This window comes from Desmodus rotundus, chromosome 5 (genome assembly GCF_022682495.2).
Source record: "Desmodus rotundus isolate HL8 chromosome 5, HLdesRot8A.1, whole genome shotgun sequence".
Classification (NCBI taxonomy): Eukaryota; Metazoa; Chordata; class Mammalia; order Chiroptera; family Phyllostomidae; genus Desmodus; species Desmodus rotundus.
In genome coordinates, this window is record NC_071391.1 from 50,448,048 (window position 1) to 50,461,510 (window position 13,463).

General features: G+C 42.0%; 1 protein-coding gene across 1 annotated transcript in view; it reads left to right on the forward strand.

Moving 5' to 3' along the window:
* Nucleotides 1-210: 210 nt before the first annotated feature.
* AAMDC (adipogenesis associated Mth938 domain containing) overlaps nucleotides 211-13,463 on the forward strand; it is a gene marked incomplete at its 5' end in the record, with an annotated part of 31,800 nt that continues 18,547 nt past the window's right edge. The window contains 2 exon segments of the mRNA XM_024572717.3: nucleotides 211-245; nucleotides 11,270-11,419. Coding sequence (XP_024428485.2) covers nucleotides 211-245; nucleotides 11,270-11,419 — 185 coding nt within the window.

A 13,463-nucleotide genomic window follows, 5' to 3' on the forward strand; every position in this document is an offset into this window, starting at 1 on the left:
GAGATATTATTATTAGTGGTGGTGGTTTTGTGTGGAGTGCTGGAAGTTGGGGGCGGGACTTCTGAGGAACATTGACCAATAGACTCTGAGAGGGGCGGGGCTTCGGGCGATGACAGTGGAAAGGCTTATTCTGGGCGGGGCGAATGGGGGGGGGAGCACCTCAGCCAGTGGGCCAGAACCAGCTGAGGCGAGAAGTAAAACGCGGAGCGGTTTGGAATCGCAACTCCGTGCGGAGAGTGCTTTGGGTGAGTTTGGTGGGGACTCCGAGAACTGAAACAGGGCCTGAGGTGGTAAAGGAAGTTAAGGAGGGTGAAGAAGCAGAAAAATAGAGAAGAATTGGAGAGGGGTGAAAAAGCATGATTGTGGGAGCAGGTTGTAAAGAGGAAAGGTAGAGAGGTGCCCTTAATTAGGGGTTGGGATGGCACCTATGTAAGAAGTCCGCGGGAGTTTGCCGCCTGCTGGGGTGCAAAAGTCGCAGCTTTGCTTTCGGGAAAACAGGGTCTGAGGGCTGCCGGGGACGAGGGCCTGAAGGAACAAGGGCTCTGCGGGGATCACCGGTCAGAGGGGTTAGGACGCTGCCAAGAGATCAGAGTCTGAAAAGACCAGCCTCCGCTGAGGACCACGGTGTGAGAGGACTGTTTGCTGCTGTGGTTGCCAAGATGTAAGGGAGAGGGGACCTGTCGCGGCACCAGGTCTGGGGGGATAGGTTCTACGGGGGACCAGGGTCGGAGGGTGGGCTATGACTCAGTCACTAAGAGGGTAGGGCTTGAAAGATTTGGTGGTAAGGCAAAAACTTTGATGGAGAACAGGGTTCCACTTCGTTGGGGGCAGCAAGGAGCGTTCTCCCACACAGAATCTCTGAAAACCATCAATAATGCACAATGGAATGTACAGCTTGAGAGGCAATGTGCCTATGGTTAGGAGCCTAAGCTTTAGGTTCAGCCAGGCTTGAATCCTAACAGAACCACTTCATAACATTGCGGGATATTCTTCATTTCTTTGAACTGCGGTAAAGTAGGGGTGATAATAGTACCTACATATTGGGAACATAAGAAATGCTTGCCACAATTAAACATTGAATTTTGTTCTGCATTTCTAGGTTAAAAAAAAAAAAGGAAACCCATAATGGTCTATATCATTCTCATTAAGAAAGAATACTCATTTATCAAGAAAGAAAAATTTTATTGTAAGAGGAATTTAGTACCTAGGATACTGAGTCCTAATATACAAACCCTTTCTAAAGCGGGGTGGGGAGTTTTTTTGAAATATATCAAATGCTTTTGAAAATTTCAGTTAAGAAGTACTGATGTAAGAAATGAAAGCCTATACAACAGTGTAAATGTACTTCATGCCATTGAATTATACACTTAAAAATAGTTAAAATGGTAAATTTTCTGTTACTTGTATATCCCTAGACCTGGGGATCTGAAGCCCAGTTTTAGAAAACACTGACTCAGGCCCTGGCTGGGTAACCCAATTGGTTAGAGCGTTGTCCCAATACCCAAGGTTGTGGTTTCCGTCCCAGGTCAGGGCACATACAAGAATCAACCAATGAATGCATAAATAAGTGAACAGTGTTTCTTTCTCTCTCTTACATCAATTTTAAAAAGCTGAACCATTTTTTAAAATTTTTATGTATTGATTTTTAGGGAGAGGAGAAAAGAGAGAAACATCTATATGTTGTTCCACTAATTTATGAATTCATTGGTTGATTCCTTTTTTTTAAGCTTTTATTTATTTATTTTTAGAGAGAAGGGAAGGGAAGGAGAAAGAGAGGGAGAGAAACATCAATGTGTGGTTTGCCTCTTGCGTGGTCCCTACTGGGGACCTGGCCCACAACCCAGGAGGCATGTGCCCTGGTTGGGAATCAAACCAGCAACCATTTCGTTCGCAGGCCCGAGCTCAATTCACTGAGCTACACCAGCCAGGGCTTGGTTGATTCTTGTTCATCCCCCAAACTGTGGTCGACCCACAACCTTGGCATATTGGGATGCCACCAACTTAGATACCCAGCCAAGGCCCAGACACATTTTTAACAATCTTGCAGCAAGACACAAAAAATCCTTCATAAGATTGTTACCTAACTGACCTTAAATAAAACATAGGTACACAATATTAAATCTAATCTTTGCTAAGGAATTTTGATGGAAAAAGTCTTCAAAGGAGAGACTTCATTATATTATTATATGAACCTCACTCTCTCCCCCCTTCCTTTCTATTTCTTCGCTTTCAGGTTCTCCAGCAACTCACCTGCTCATCCATAGGGTTGCAAAATAACATTCTTTAAAAAACAAACAAACAGAAGCTTTATACTACAGTTTTCTCAGTGATCACAGTGTTATTCCAAGGGGGACTGATAAACAAGGTTAGAGTTTCTGCCTTTGTTAATCCAGACTGGCGTGGGAACAAAGTCCTTGGGCATCAAAAAGTTGTATCTACCTAAAAGGTAGGAGATGTTTTACTATAAAGCAGGGTTTAGATCTATCTTCACTAAGTCTTTTCTTGAAAAGAAATTAAATGACACATGACCATAACACTGTCTCTTCTGGCATGGAAGAAATGAAACAATTTCTATCATAAATAGCATGATCTTATATTCAGAAAATTCTAACAAATCCACCAAAAAAGTATTAAAACTAATAAACGCGTAGGCAAGTTTGCAGGATACAAGATACATGCTCAAAAATCAAGTGTATTTTTTATACACTAGCAATAAGTCCAAAATAAAGTAAAATAATTTTATTTACAATACCATCAAAATAAAACATTTAGGAATAATTGCTTAAATACAAGACTTGACAATTTTATAATATTGTTAAAGGAAATTAAAAAAAGTCTTAATGGGAAGACATCCCATATTCATGGTTTGGACCACTTACTTTGGAAAAAAAAGGGCAATATTTCTGAATTTGATCTACAGATTTAGTGCAATCCCCTTCAGAACTGCAGTTGGCTTTTTGCAGAAATTAACAAATTAATCCTAGTGTCAATATGGAAATTCAAGGGACCAGGATTATCCTAAACAGTGTTTTCAAAAAACAAACTTGCCCTGGCCAGTGTGGCTCGTGTAGTTGGAGTGTCGTCCCATAAACTGAAAGGTCATGAGTTCAATTCCCAGCAAAGACACTGGCCTAGGTTGCAAGTTCGGTCCTGGTGGGAGCTTGTAGGAGAGGCGCTGATCAATGTTCTGATTAATGTTTCTCTCCCACATCACTATTTCTCTCCCTCTCTCCCTTTCCTCCCCTCTCTCTAAAATCAATAAATATGTTCTTGGGTGATGATAAAATTCAAAATAAAATACAGAGTTGAAGGTCTTACACTTCCTGGTTTTATTTTTCTAAAGATTTTATTTATTTATTTTTAGAGAGAGAGGAAGGGATGGAGAAAGAGAGGGAGAGAAACATCAATGTGTGGTTGCCCCTCGCATGCCACCTACTGTGGACCTGGCCCACAACCCAGGCATGTGCCCTGCCTGGAGATCAAACCAGTGACCCTTTGGTTTGCAGGCTGGCACTCCATCCACTGAGCCACACCAGCCAGGGCCACTTCCTGGTTTTGAAAGTACTGCAAAGCTCCATTAATCAAGACTGTACAGTACTGCCATAGGATAGCCACGATGGACTGAATTGTCTCTCCAAAGTTCATCCGCTGAAGCCCTAAAACCAACATGTCTATACCTGAAGACAGGGCCTTTAAGGAGAAATGGAGGTAGTTAAGGGTAAGTGAGGGCATGAGCCCCTAATTCTAGAGGACTGGTATCCCTTAAGAAAAGGAAGAGACACCAGGAGTGCTCATGCACTCACTTTTGCACAGAGAAGAGGTCATGGGAGAACAAAAAAAAATCCATCTGCAATCTAGGAAGAGAGGACTCACCAGACCCAGCCCTGCTGGCACTTTGATCTTGCGCTTCAGTCTCCAGACTGTGAGAAGATAAATTTCTGTTTAAGCCACCCAGTCTGTGGTATTTTGTTATAGGAGCTCTAGGAAACTATACAGAAGTCTTTCTCAACATTCATAAGAATTCATTATATTTTCTTTATACCACTTCTCAAAAGTTACCTTTTAAAAATTACATTATAGTTATTTGGACATGTCTTCTCTCCTCTAGTGTGATATTACCTCCTCAAGAACAGGAAATGTGTCCTATAAATTTATATCTTCCTCCCATAGCACCTAAAACAGTGTGTCTATGTTCTTTGTTATATATATACACTTTAAAAATGGATATTTAGGAGTTGAAGCTGCAGAAATGCATTAGTAGTTATTAATGCTAGGCAGCAGTATCACTTTGTTATTGTCTTTACTTAGAGATTAAATATGGTTTAGAGAAATGTTTATAAGTGTCAAATTGACAAGGGGTGGACTGTGATCATCAGTTTTATGTGTCAAGTTGGCTGAGCTACAGTCCCCAGTTATTCAAACGCTAACCTGGGCGTTGCTATGCAAGTGTTGTGTAGATGCAGTTGACATCTACAATCGCTGACTTTTTTTATCCTCACTCAAGGACATGCTTATTGATTTTTAGAGAGAGGGGAAGGGAGGAAGATAAAGAGAGAGACAGACATCTACGTGAGACAGAAATATCAGTGGGTTGCCTCTTGTACGGGCACCCCGACTAGGGAACAAACTCACAACTGAGGCATGTGCTCTGACCAGGACCCTCACCCAGACCGTTCGGTTTACAGGGCGATGCTCCACCAACTGTGCCACCACTGGCCGGGGCCAGCTGACTTTTAAATAGGGGAGATTATTCTTGCTATTCTTGGTAGGCCTCACCCAATCAGTTAAGGCCTTAGAAGCAAAATTGAGGATTCCTTGAGGAAGAAAAAATAGCATCTGTACTGCAATGGTGACTTCTGCCCAAGATTTAGCAGGCCTGCTAGCCTGCCCTACACATTTTGGACAGGTCAGCTCACACAATTGCATGAGCCACTGCCTTGAACTACGTCTCTCTTTTTAAAATGTTTTATTGATTGTGCTGTTACAGTTATCCCAATTTTTCCTCCTTTGACCCCCCTCTCCAACACCCCCCCTCTCCCTTCAGGGAATCCCCCCACCTTTGTTCGTGTCCATGAGTCATGCATATACGTTCTTTGGCTACTCTATTTCCTATACTGTACTTGACATCCCCGTGGCTATTCTGTAACTACCTATTTGTTCTTAATCCCCTCACCTCTTCACCCTTTTCCTTCACACACACCCCCATCTGGCAACCATCAAAATGCTCTCCATATCCATGATTCTGTCTCTGTTCTTGTTTGCTTAGTTTGTTTAGATTCAGTTGTTGATAGGTATGTGTTTATTGCCATTTTATTGTTCATAGTTTTGATCTTCTTTTTCTTAAATAAGTCCCTTTAACATTTCATATAATAATGGTTTGGTGATGATGCACTCCTTCAGCTTTTTCTTGTCTGGGAAGCTCTTTATCTAAATGATAGCTCTACCTTCCATTCTAAATGATAGCTTTGCTGGGTAGAGCAATCTTGGCTGTAGGTTCCTGCTTTTCACGACTTTGGATATTTCCTGCCAGTCCCTTCTGGCCTGCAGAGTTTCTTTTGAGACACTGACTGACAGCCTTATGGGAACTCCCCTGTAGGTAACTAACTGCTTTTCTCTTGCTGATTTTTAGAGTCTCTATCTTTAACCTTTGGCATCTTAATTATGATGTATCTTGGTGTGGACCTGTTTACATCCATTTAGTTTGGGACTCTCTGTGCTTCCTGGGCTTTCCTGTCTATTTCCTTCACCAAATTAGGGAAATTTTCTTTCATTATTTTTTCAAGTAGATTTCCAATTTCTTGTTCTTTCTCTTCTCCTTCTGGTATCGCTATCATGCGAAAATTGGAATGCTTGAAGTTGTCCCAGAGGCTTACACTGTCCTCTTTTTTTCTTGGATTCGATTTTCTTCTTGTTCTGATTGGTTTTGTTTGTTTGTTTGTTTCCTTATGTTCCATATCATTGACTTGGTTTTTGGCTGCATGCACTCATCTGTTGATTCCCTATAAATTGTTCATTTCCATAAAAATATCCCTCATTTCTGCCTGGCTCTTTTTGATGCTGTAGAAGTACTCGCTGAGTTCCTCGAGCATCCTTATAACCAGTGTTTTGAACTCTGCATCTGCAGACTGCTCTTCTCTATTTTGTTTAGTTCTTTCACTGGAGTTTTGATCTGTTATGTCATTTGGGCCATGTCTCTTTGTCTCCTCATTTTGGCAGCTTCCTTGTGTTTGCTTCTACGCTTAGGTAGAGCCACTATGACTCCCTGTCTTGGTGGTGTAGCCTGTAGGCTCTCGTGGCACATCCTACCCTATTACCCAAGCTGTGTACTCACGGTGTGCCATCTGTGTGGGCTGAGTACACCTTCCTTTTGTAGTTGAGCCTTATGTGCTCTTGGCAGGTCCTAGGGAGGGATTTACCCAGGCCAGTCAGCTGCAAGGACTGGCTGTGACCACTGGCCACCAACCTCCATCCTCCATGGAGATTCAGCTGTGCTGTGGCTGGGTGGTGATGCTCCAGTATGTTCTGTAGCTGTCCACTGTGTGCAAAGGCTATGGGGGGTTCCCAGGTGGTACAGGTCAGGGTCAGCCACTCCCTGTGTTCTACCCGGAGCCACCCAGTGTGAGATACAAAGCGATCTGCAGACGGCTTTTACTTATGCTGGGCTTGGAGGTTCCCAGGCAGAGCCAAACTGTGATCCAAAGCTGGCTGCTGCTAGTGCCAGGGCAGGGGCTGCTTAGCTTAGAGGTATGAGGCTGGAGGTGGCCTGTAAGTTGGGTGGGGTGGAGCCTCAGGTAAACGCCAGGGTGGGGCAAACAGTGTAAGTCAGGTTGATGGAGTCTCAGGTGTGGCAACCCCTGCCTGTTCTGTGGCTCTGTAGGGGGGAGGCCCAAAAAAGGCACCATGGCTTCTGCCCACCTTTCTCTCTGGGAGAGAGCTGTCCCCCAACTCTCACCCTTATGCCAGACACTTCAGTTCCTCCCCGTATGCCACTGATGCCTTTCAAGCTGCTCCCCTGGTGCTCCTGGAGCTCAGAGTGCGTTTGAGTAAGCTCAGCATGGGCTGTTTAGAAGGAACTACCAGGGAGTCCAGTAGTTGTTTGTTTGTTTGTTTGATTGATTGTTTTACCAACTCCAATCCTGCTGGTTTTTACTGACAGAAGTTATGAGGTCTTATCTTCCTGGCACTGGCGCCCTGAGCTGGAGTGCCTGTTGTGGGGTTGGGACCACTTACTCCTGAGATATCCCTTCCAAATTTTTATCCACCACACGTGTTTGTGGGACTCGCCTGCCCATTCTGCATCTCTGCATCTCCTACCAGTCTGGACAGATGTGGTTTCTTTAGTCCCATAGTTGTTGGATTTCCATTCAACTTGATTTCTGATGGTTCTGAGTGATCTTCGGTCTGTAGTTTAGTTGTATTTTGATGTGGTTGTGCAAGGAGGCAAGCCATGTTTATCTACACCTCCACCTTGACCCTAAACCAAGCCCAGAAATAAAACTCTTAATGTATATAATCTACTCATTCTGTTTCTCTGAAGAATCCTGGCTGATAACACGCATCTTTTAGTTACTGTTCTTGTCAACACCAGAATTTCCATTTGATTCTTTTTTGAAATGCCTGCCTGTTGAGATTCTTTATTCATTGAATCATTGTATCTTTATTCATTGAATGATTTTAATTTTTTATACAAGGTTTCCTTTAGTTCTTTGAGTATATTTATAATAGCTTCCTTGAAGTCTTCGCTAAGTCAAATATATGGGAACACTCATACAGTTTCAGTTGATGAATGTGGGTCATGTTTTTTGTTTTTTTGCATGTCTTGTAATTTTTGTTGAAAACTAGACATTTTAGATAATATATTGTAGGATGTCTGGATTCTGATTCCCCTCACCGCCAATGTTGTCATTCTTAGTTTATTTGTTTGTGGTATAGTTACTTTCCCAGACTAAATCCTTAAATTCTGTCCCCTGTGCAGTATGTGACCAATGGAATCTGTTTTCAGGTTTTTTTTTTCTTGTTTTTGTTTTTGAGCTTGAATTTCTAGTGCTCTTTGTGTCTATATGGCTTAGTGTTCAACCAAAGATTAATTAAATATTGTGTCCAAACACCTCAAAACAGTGAGACTTGAATTCTCTTCTGAGGGATCAGTGTGTGTACTGGGGAGTACATTCAAATATTGAGTCTTTTTCATATCTTTCCTGGCTTCCTCTTGAGCCTTCTCACTTCTCCGCTGTACATATGCTGTAGGCTCCATTGGCTCGGAATGTCTGATAACTTGGGCCTACTCCAGCCTTTGATGCAGATACCGCCTTTGGTCTCCTCTGGATATGTGGAGAGCTTATTAAGCCCACTATGGCTGTCACCTCCAGAAAGTTCCTTATAAATTCATCCCTACACTTGCAACCAAGATGGAGATGTAGGCAGGTACACTTTGCCTCCTCACACAACCAAAACAAGGACAACAATAAATTTAACAACAAAAAATAACCAGAACTGACAGAAAATTGAACTGTACGGAACGGCGGGAGGAACTCCCAGTCTCACAGGGAGTTCACTGGAGAGACCCACAGGGTCCTAGAATGTACACAAACCCACCCACCTGGGAATCAGGACCAGAAAGGCCCAATTTGCTTGTGAGTAGCAGGGAAGTGACTGAAAGCCAGCCAAGAGCCAAGCAAGCAGCATTGTTCCCTCTCGGACCCCTCCTCCAAATACAGCATCACAACACAGCTACATGGGTTGCCCCGCCCTGGTGAATACCTAAGGCTCCGCCCCTTACAACATAACAGGTACACTGAGACAAAAAAAATATGGCCCAAATAAAAGAACAGATCAAAGCTCCAAAAACAGAACTAAGCAATGGAGAGATAGCCAACCTATCAGATGCAGAGTTCAAACACTGGTAATCAGGATGATTGAGAATGGTTGCAAAACAGGAAAAAGTGAAATGTAAAGTAAATGAAAAGGCTATGTAAAGTGAAATAAATAAAAATATACAGGGAACCAACAGTGAAGGGAAGGAAACATATTCAAATCAACCATTTGGAGCAGAAGGAAGAAAGAAACATTCAACCAGAACAGAATGCAGAAACAAGAATTCAAAACAATGAGGAGAGGCTTAGGAACGAACCTCCATGACAAAGCAGGGAGGGGGAGAATGGAGGGGAAGGATACAGGGAATAAGAAGCATAAATGGTAGGTACAAAATAGGGGGAGGTTAAGAATAGTATAGGAAATGGAGAAGCCAAATAACTTATATGTATGACCCATGGATATGAACTGAGATGGGGGGGGATGCTGGTGGGTAGGGGGCTGCTGAGGGTGTGGGGAATAAAGGGGAGAAAAAAAATGGGACAACTGTAATAGCATAATCAATACATTCCATTTTAATTAATTAATTCTTCCTTACTGTGCCAATCTACTGCTTGCCCCAAACAGGCCCACAATATCAAGGAACCAGAGACACCTGTCACCCATACTCTCTTCCACTGAGGTCACTGGTTTAAATCATAGTGCTTCAGATCAAGTGAGCCTCCTCTGACGGCAGCAGTGAGACTCGGTTTTCACGCCCTCCCCTGACCAAGTTGAGCCTCTGTGTCAAAGGAAGCAATGTGGGGGCAGGAGAGTGGTCCCAGGCGAGAAGAACAAAATACCTTACTGTTCTTATGTGCAATTCAGGGGTTGTCACGCATAAACACTTTTCAGTTTATATTATGCCTTTAATATTATTTCTAGAGTGCCAAATGGTTATTTTTGATAGGTTTGTCCAGCTTTATAGTTGCTTTTTGGGGGGAAAGGATTGTCAGTCTCCTTTCTCAATCATGCTGATGTAAATATCTACCTTTTAATTTCTATGTCCAAAATAATATCCTGAGAATTCCTTCCAGAGTCTGAGAAGTAATTATACTATCTAGTTTGCCAGGCTGGATGTTACAGGATGCCAAGAATAACAATTTTCTTTTGAGACCTCTAAGGAATAAGTGAAAAACATATAAATGAGAAAGATGCTTCTTAACTCATAGAGGACTGTGGCAAACTATATTTTGTACATAATATTATATATACAATAAAAATTATTTAAAAATCCAAACGCTGGCATTGCTCAGGAAAACTTAACAAGTTTATTTATAATTATTATAAAATTGAGCTGATGAAACTTGTTCATGAAATATTTGGACTTGCTTTATGTCCCTGCATTTATATTTAAAAAAAAATTCACACACAAATGAAAATGGAAAAATTGCCAATACCTGATGTCTGCCCCCTGTTTTCCACCTACAACATATACTTAGATACCTTTTGACCCCAGGGAGAAAACAATCTAATGTTCGGAACTAGCAGCTAATAGGAAGAAGAGATTGCTTTATAAAGAATGAAGTATTGCCCATGGTAGTGGGTTCGTAAGCATGCTGTCCACGTATGCAGTGCACTGGCTGGATGTCTTTTGGCATAATTGTTAAATGTTTGGCCTGGGTAGCACACAAGTTGGTGTGTTCGAAAAGGCCATCCGGACAGGCCTCACTTGCCTCCTGCAAAGCAGCAATAGCTGCTCTCTCGTAGCACATATCTCTTTTGAAATCCTGAGCAATTTCTTGCACCAGACTCTGGAAGGGAAGTTTGCGAATCCTAAGTTCACTGGACTTCTGATAACGTCTGATTTGAGTGCCTCGGCACCAGGCCTGAGACTGACGGTGAGGGTTCTTCCCCCTTCCAGCAGAGGGCCGGCTCTTGTGAGCGGCTTTGGTAGCCAGTTGCTTCCTCTGTGCTTTACCACCCGTCAATCTGCAGTCTGCTTTGCAGAGGAGTGACTTTCAACCTTTTTCATCTCGTGGCACACATACACTAATTACTAAAATTCAGCGGCACACCAAAAACATTTTTTTGCCGATCTGACAAAAAAATAAATATAATCTTGATTCATTCACACTGGACAGCTGTTGTTATGTTGGCTGTTGTCAATTTTTTATTTGATAGCCAAACAGAAAAGAGATCAGTGTTCCTAACTAACTAGTCAAGTATTGCATGTTCTAAAATTCTCATGGCACACTAGTGTGCCACCGCACACCAGTTGAAAATCTCAGGTATGGGAGACCTATTCACTTTCCCCTTACTCCTTCAGGTAGAGCTCTGCAAGCTAGAGGTGGTGCTCTCATTGGAGAACAACAGCCTATCATATTATATTTTTAAATGTATTTTTATATAGTATATCTCCTGTATTTTGTAGCTATTACAACTTCATAACTGATTTGGGTTTTTTTTTTAATTTCAGATTTTTGTTAAGTTCCTTATGTCTTCCCCTGAAATTGCTTCTGTTTCATGGGGGCAAATGAAAGTACAAGGCTCTGCTAAAACCTATAAGGACTGCAAAGTGTGGCCAGGGGGAAGTCGGGCTTGGGACTGGAGAGAAACTGGAACTGAGGTAAGCTATTAGTGTTTGGTTGATGCTGAATAAGGCTGAGTGATTTCCAACCTTCCTAAGCTATAATGACAAAGTGAAAAGCATCTCCCTCTCTCTCTCCCCCTCTTCCCTTTTCTTCCTCCCTCCCTCCCTTGAGCTAAAATTCAAGTATGCAATCAATGGAGTTTCTATTGTCATAAATTTGTGCAGTAGTTGCCATGATTGATTCCAGAATATACTATCACCCCCAAAGAAGCCCCACAACCGTGAGCAGTCACTGCCTATTCTTCCTCTTTCACAAGCCCTGGCAACTACTAATCTACTTTTTGTTGCTATTGCTGTGTCCACTCTAGACATTCCATATAAACAGAATTATTCAATTCTCTTAGGTATATACCTAGGACTGGAAATGCTGGGTCATATGGTAACTCTATGTTTAACTCTTTGACGTACTGCCAGATTGTTCTCCAAAGCAGCTGCACCATTTTAAATTTTAGATTTTAGAACTATATGATGTTTTCATTTTTCTAAGTCTCTCCACACCAACACTTATTATTATTTCTTTTGTTTTTATTATACCCTTTAGTGGGTGTGAAATGTTATCTCTTTGTGGTTTGAACTTGCATTTCCCTTGTATTGCACTTCCTCTAATATTCTCGGTGTGCAATGCCCAAGGCAGAGTATCTCTGTTTCCTAAGTAGAGGTTGGGTGAAGTAAGGGACCCCCTACCTCTCACCCACACTCACTTGGGACTTAGCCCCACAACATCTAGGAGTAGGATGTGATACAACAGAGTCCTGTTCCTCCCAGGAAGAAACTTTTCCAGCCGGGAGACGAGAGGAAAAACAGCCCTATGTTCTTGGCTGTAGCACGCTGAAGTGGAGTCTCCAGCTAACTGATCTGGGAGTGGGGAGGCAGGCAGCAGTCTTTCTTTAAATACAACAATTTCTGCCCTTTCCTATGAAATATGTATAGATTCTTTAATAAATGTTTCCTCATTTGCTGTCTGCTCTTAGGAGCATTTCCGAAGGCTGTGAATGACTTTTTTTTTTCTTTTTTTTGTTGGTGGTGGCTGGTTGAGTTTTGTTGTTTCTTTTAATAATTACCACTTAAGAGCAGGAGCTCTTCATGTCGTAGTAATGGAATTTCCTCCTTCAGTTTTGGAAGGATAGTTTTGCTGGATGTAGAATTCTTGATAGACCATCTTTTACTTTCGGCATGTTGAATGTGTCAGCCCACTGCCCTTGGCCTCATTGGTTACTAGTTAGAAATCAACTGTCACTCTTATTTTTTTTAGTTCTTTAAAAAATTTTTTTAAAGTATATTTTATTGATTATGCTATTAGAGTTGTCCCAATTTTTTCCTCCCCTTTCTCCCCTTTCTCCCCTCTGCCCTGCACTGCCCCCCTCACCCTCCAGCACCCCCCACCCCCACAGTTCACGTCCATGGGTCATACATATAAGTTCTTTGGCTTCTCTATTTCCTCTACTATTCTTAACCCTCCCTGATTATTTTGGACCTATTCTGCTTCTCATTCCCTGTACCTTTTCCCCCATTCTCCCCTGACCCTGTCCCCATTGATAATCCTCCATGTGATCTCCATTTCTGTGATTCTGTTCCTGTTCTACTTGTTTGCTTAGTTTTTGTTTTTTAGGTTCAGTTGTTGATAGTTGTGGGTCTATTGTCATTTTACTGTTCATAGTTTTTGATCTTCTTTTTCTTAGATAAGTCCTTTTAACATTTCATATAATAAGGGCTTGGTGGTGGTGAACTCCTTTAATTTTACCTTATATGGGAAGCACTTATCTGCCCTTCCACTCTAAATGATAGCTTTGCGGGATAGAGTCATCTTAGATGCAGGTCCTTGCCTTTTATGACTTCAAAGAATTCTTTCCAGCCCCTCTTGCCTGTAAGCTTTTTCTTTTTTTTAGAAATCAGCTGATAGCCTTATGGGCACTCCTTTGTAGGTAACTCTCTCCTTTCATCTTGCTGCTTGTAAAATCCTTTCTTTATCTTTAATCTTGGGTAACTTAATTATGATGTGCCTTGGTGTGTGCCCCTCCTT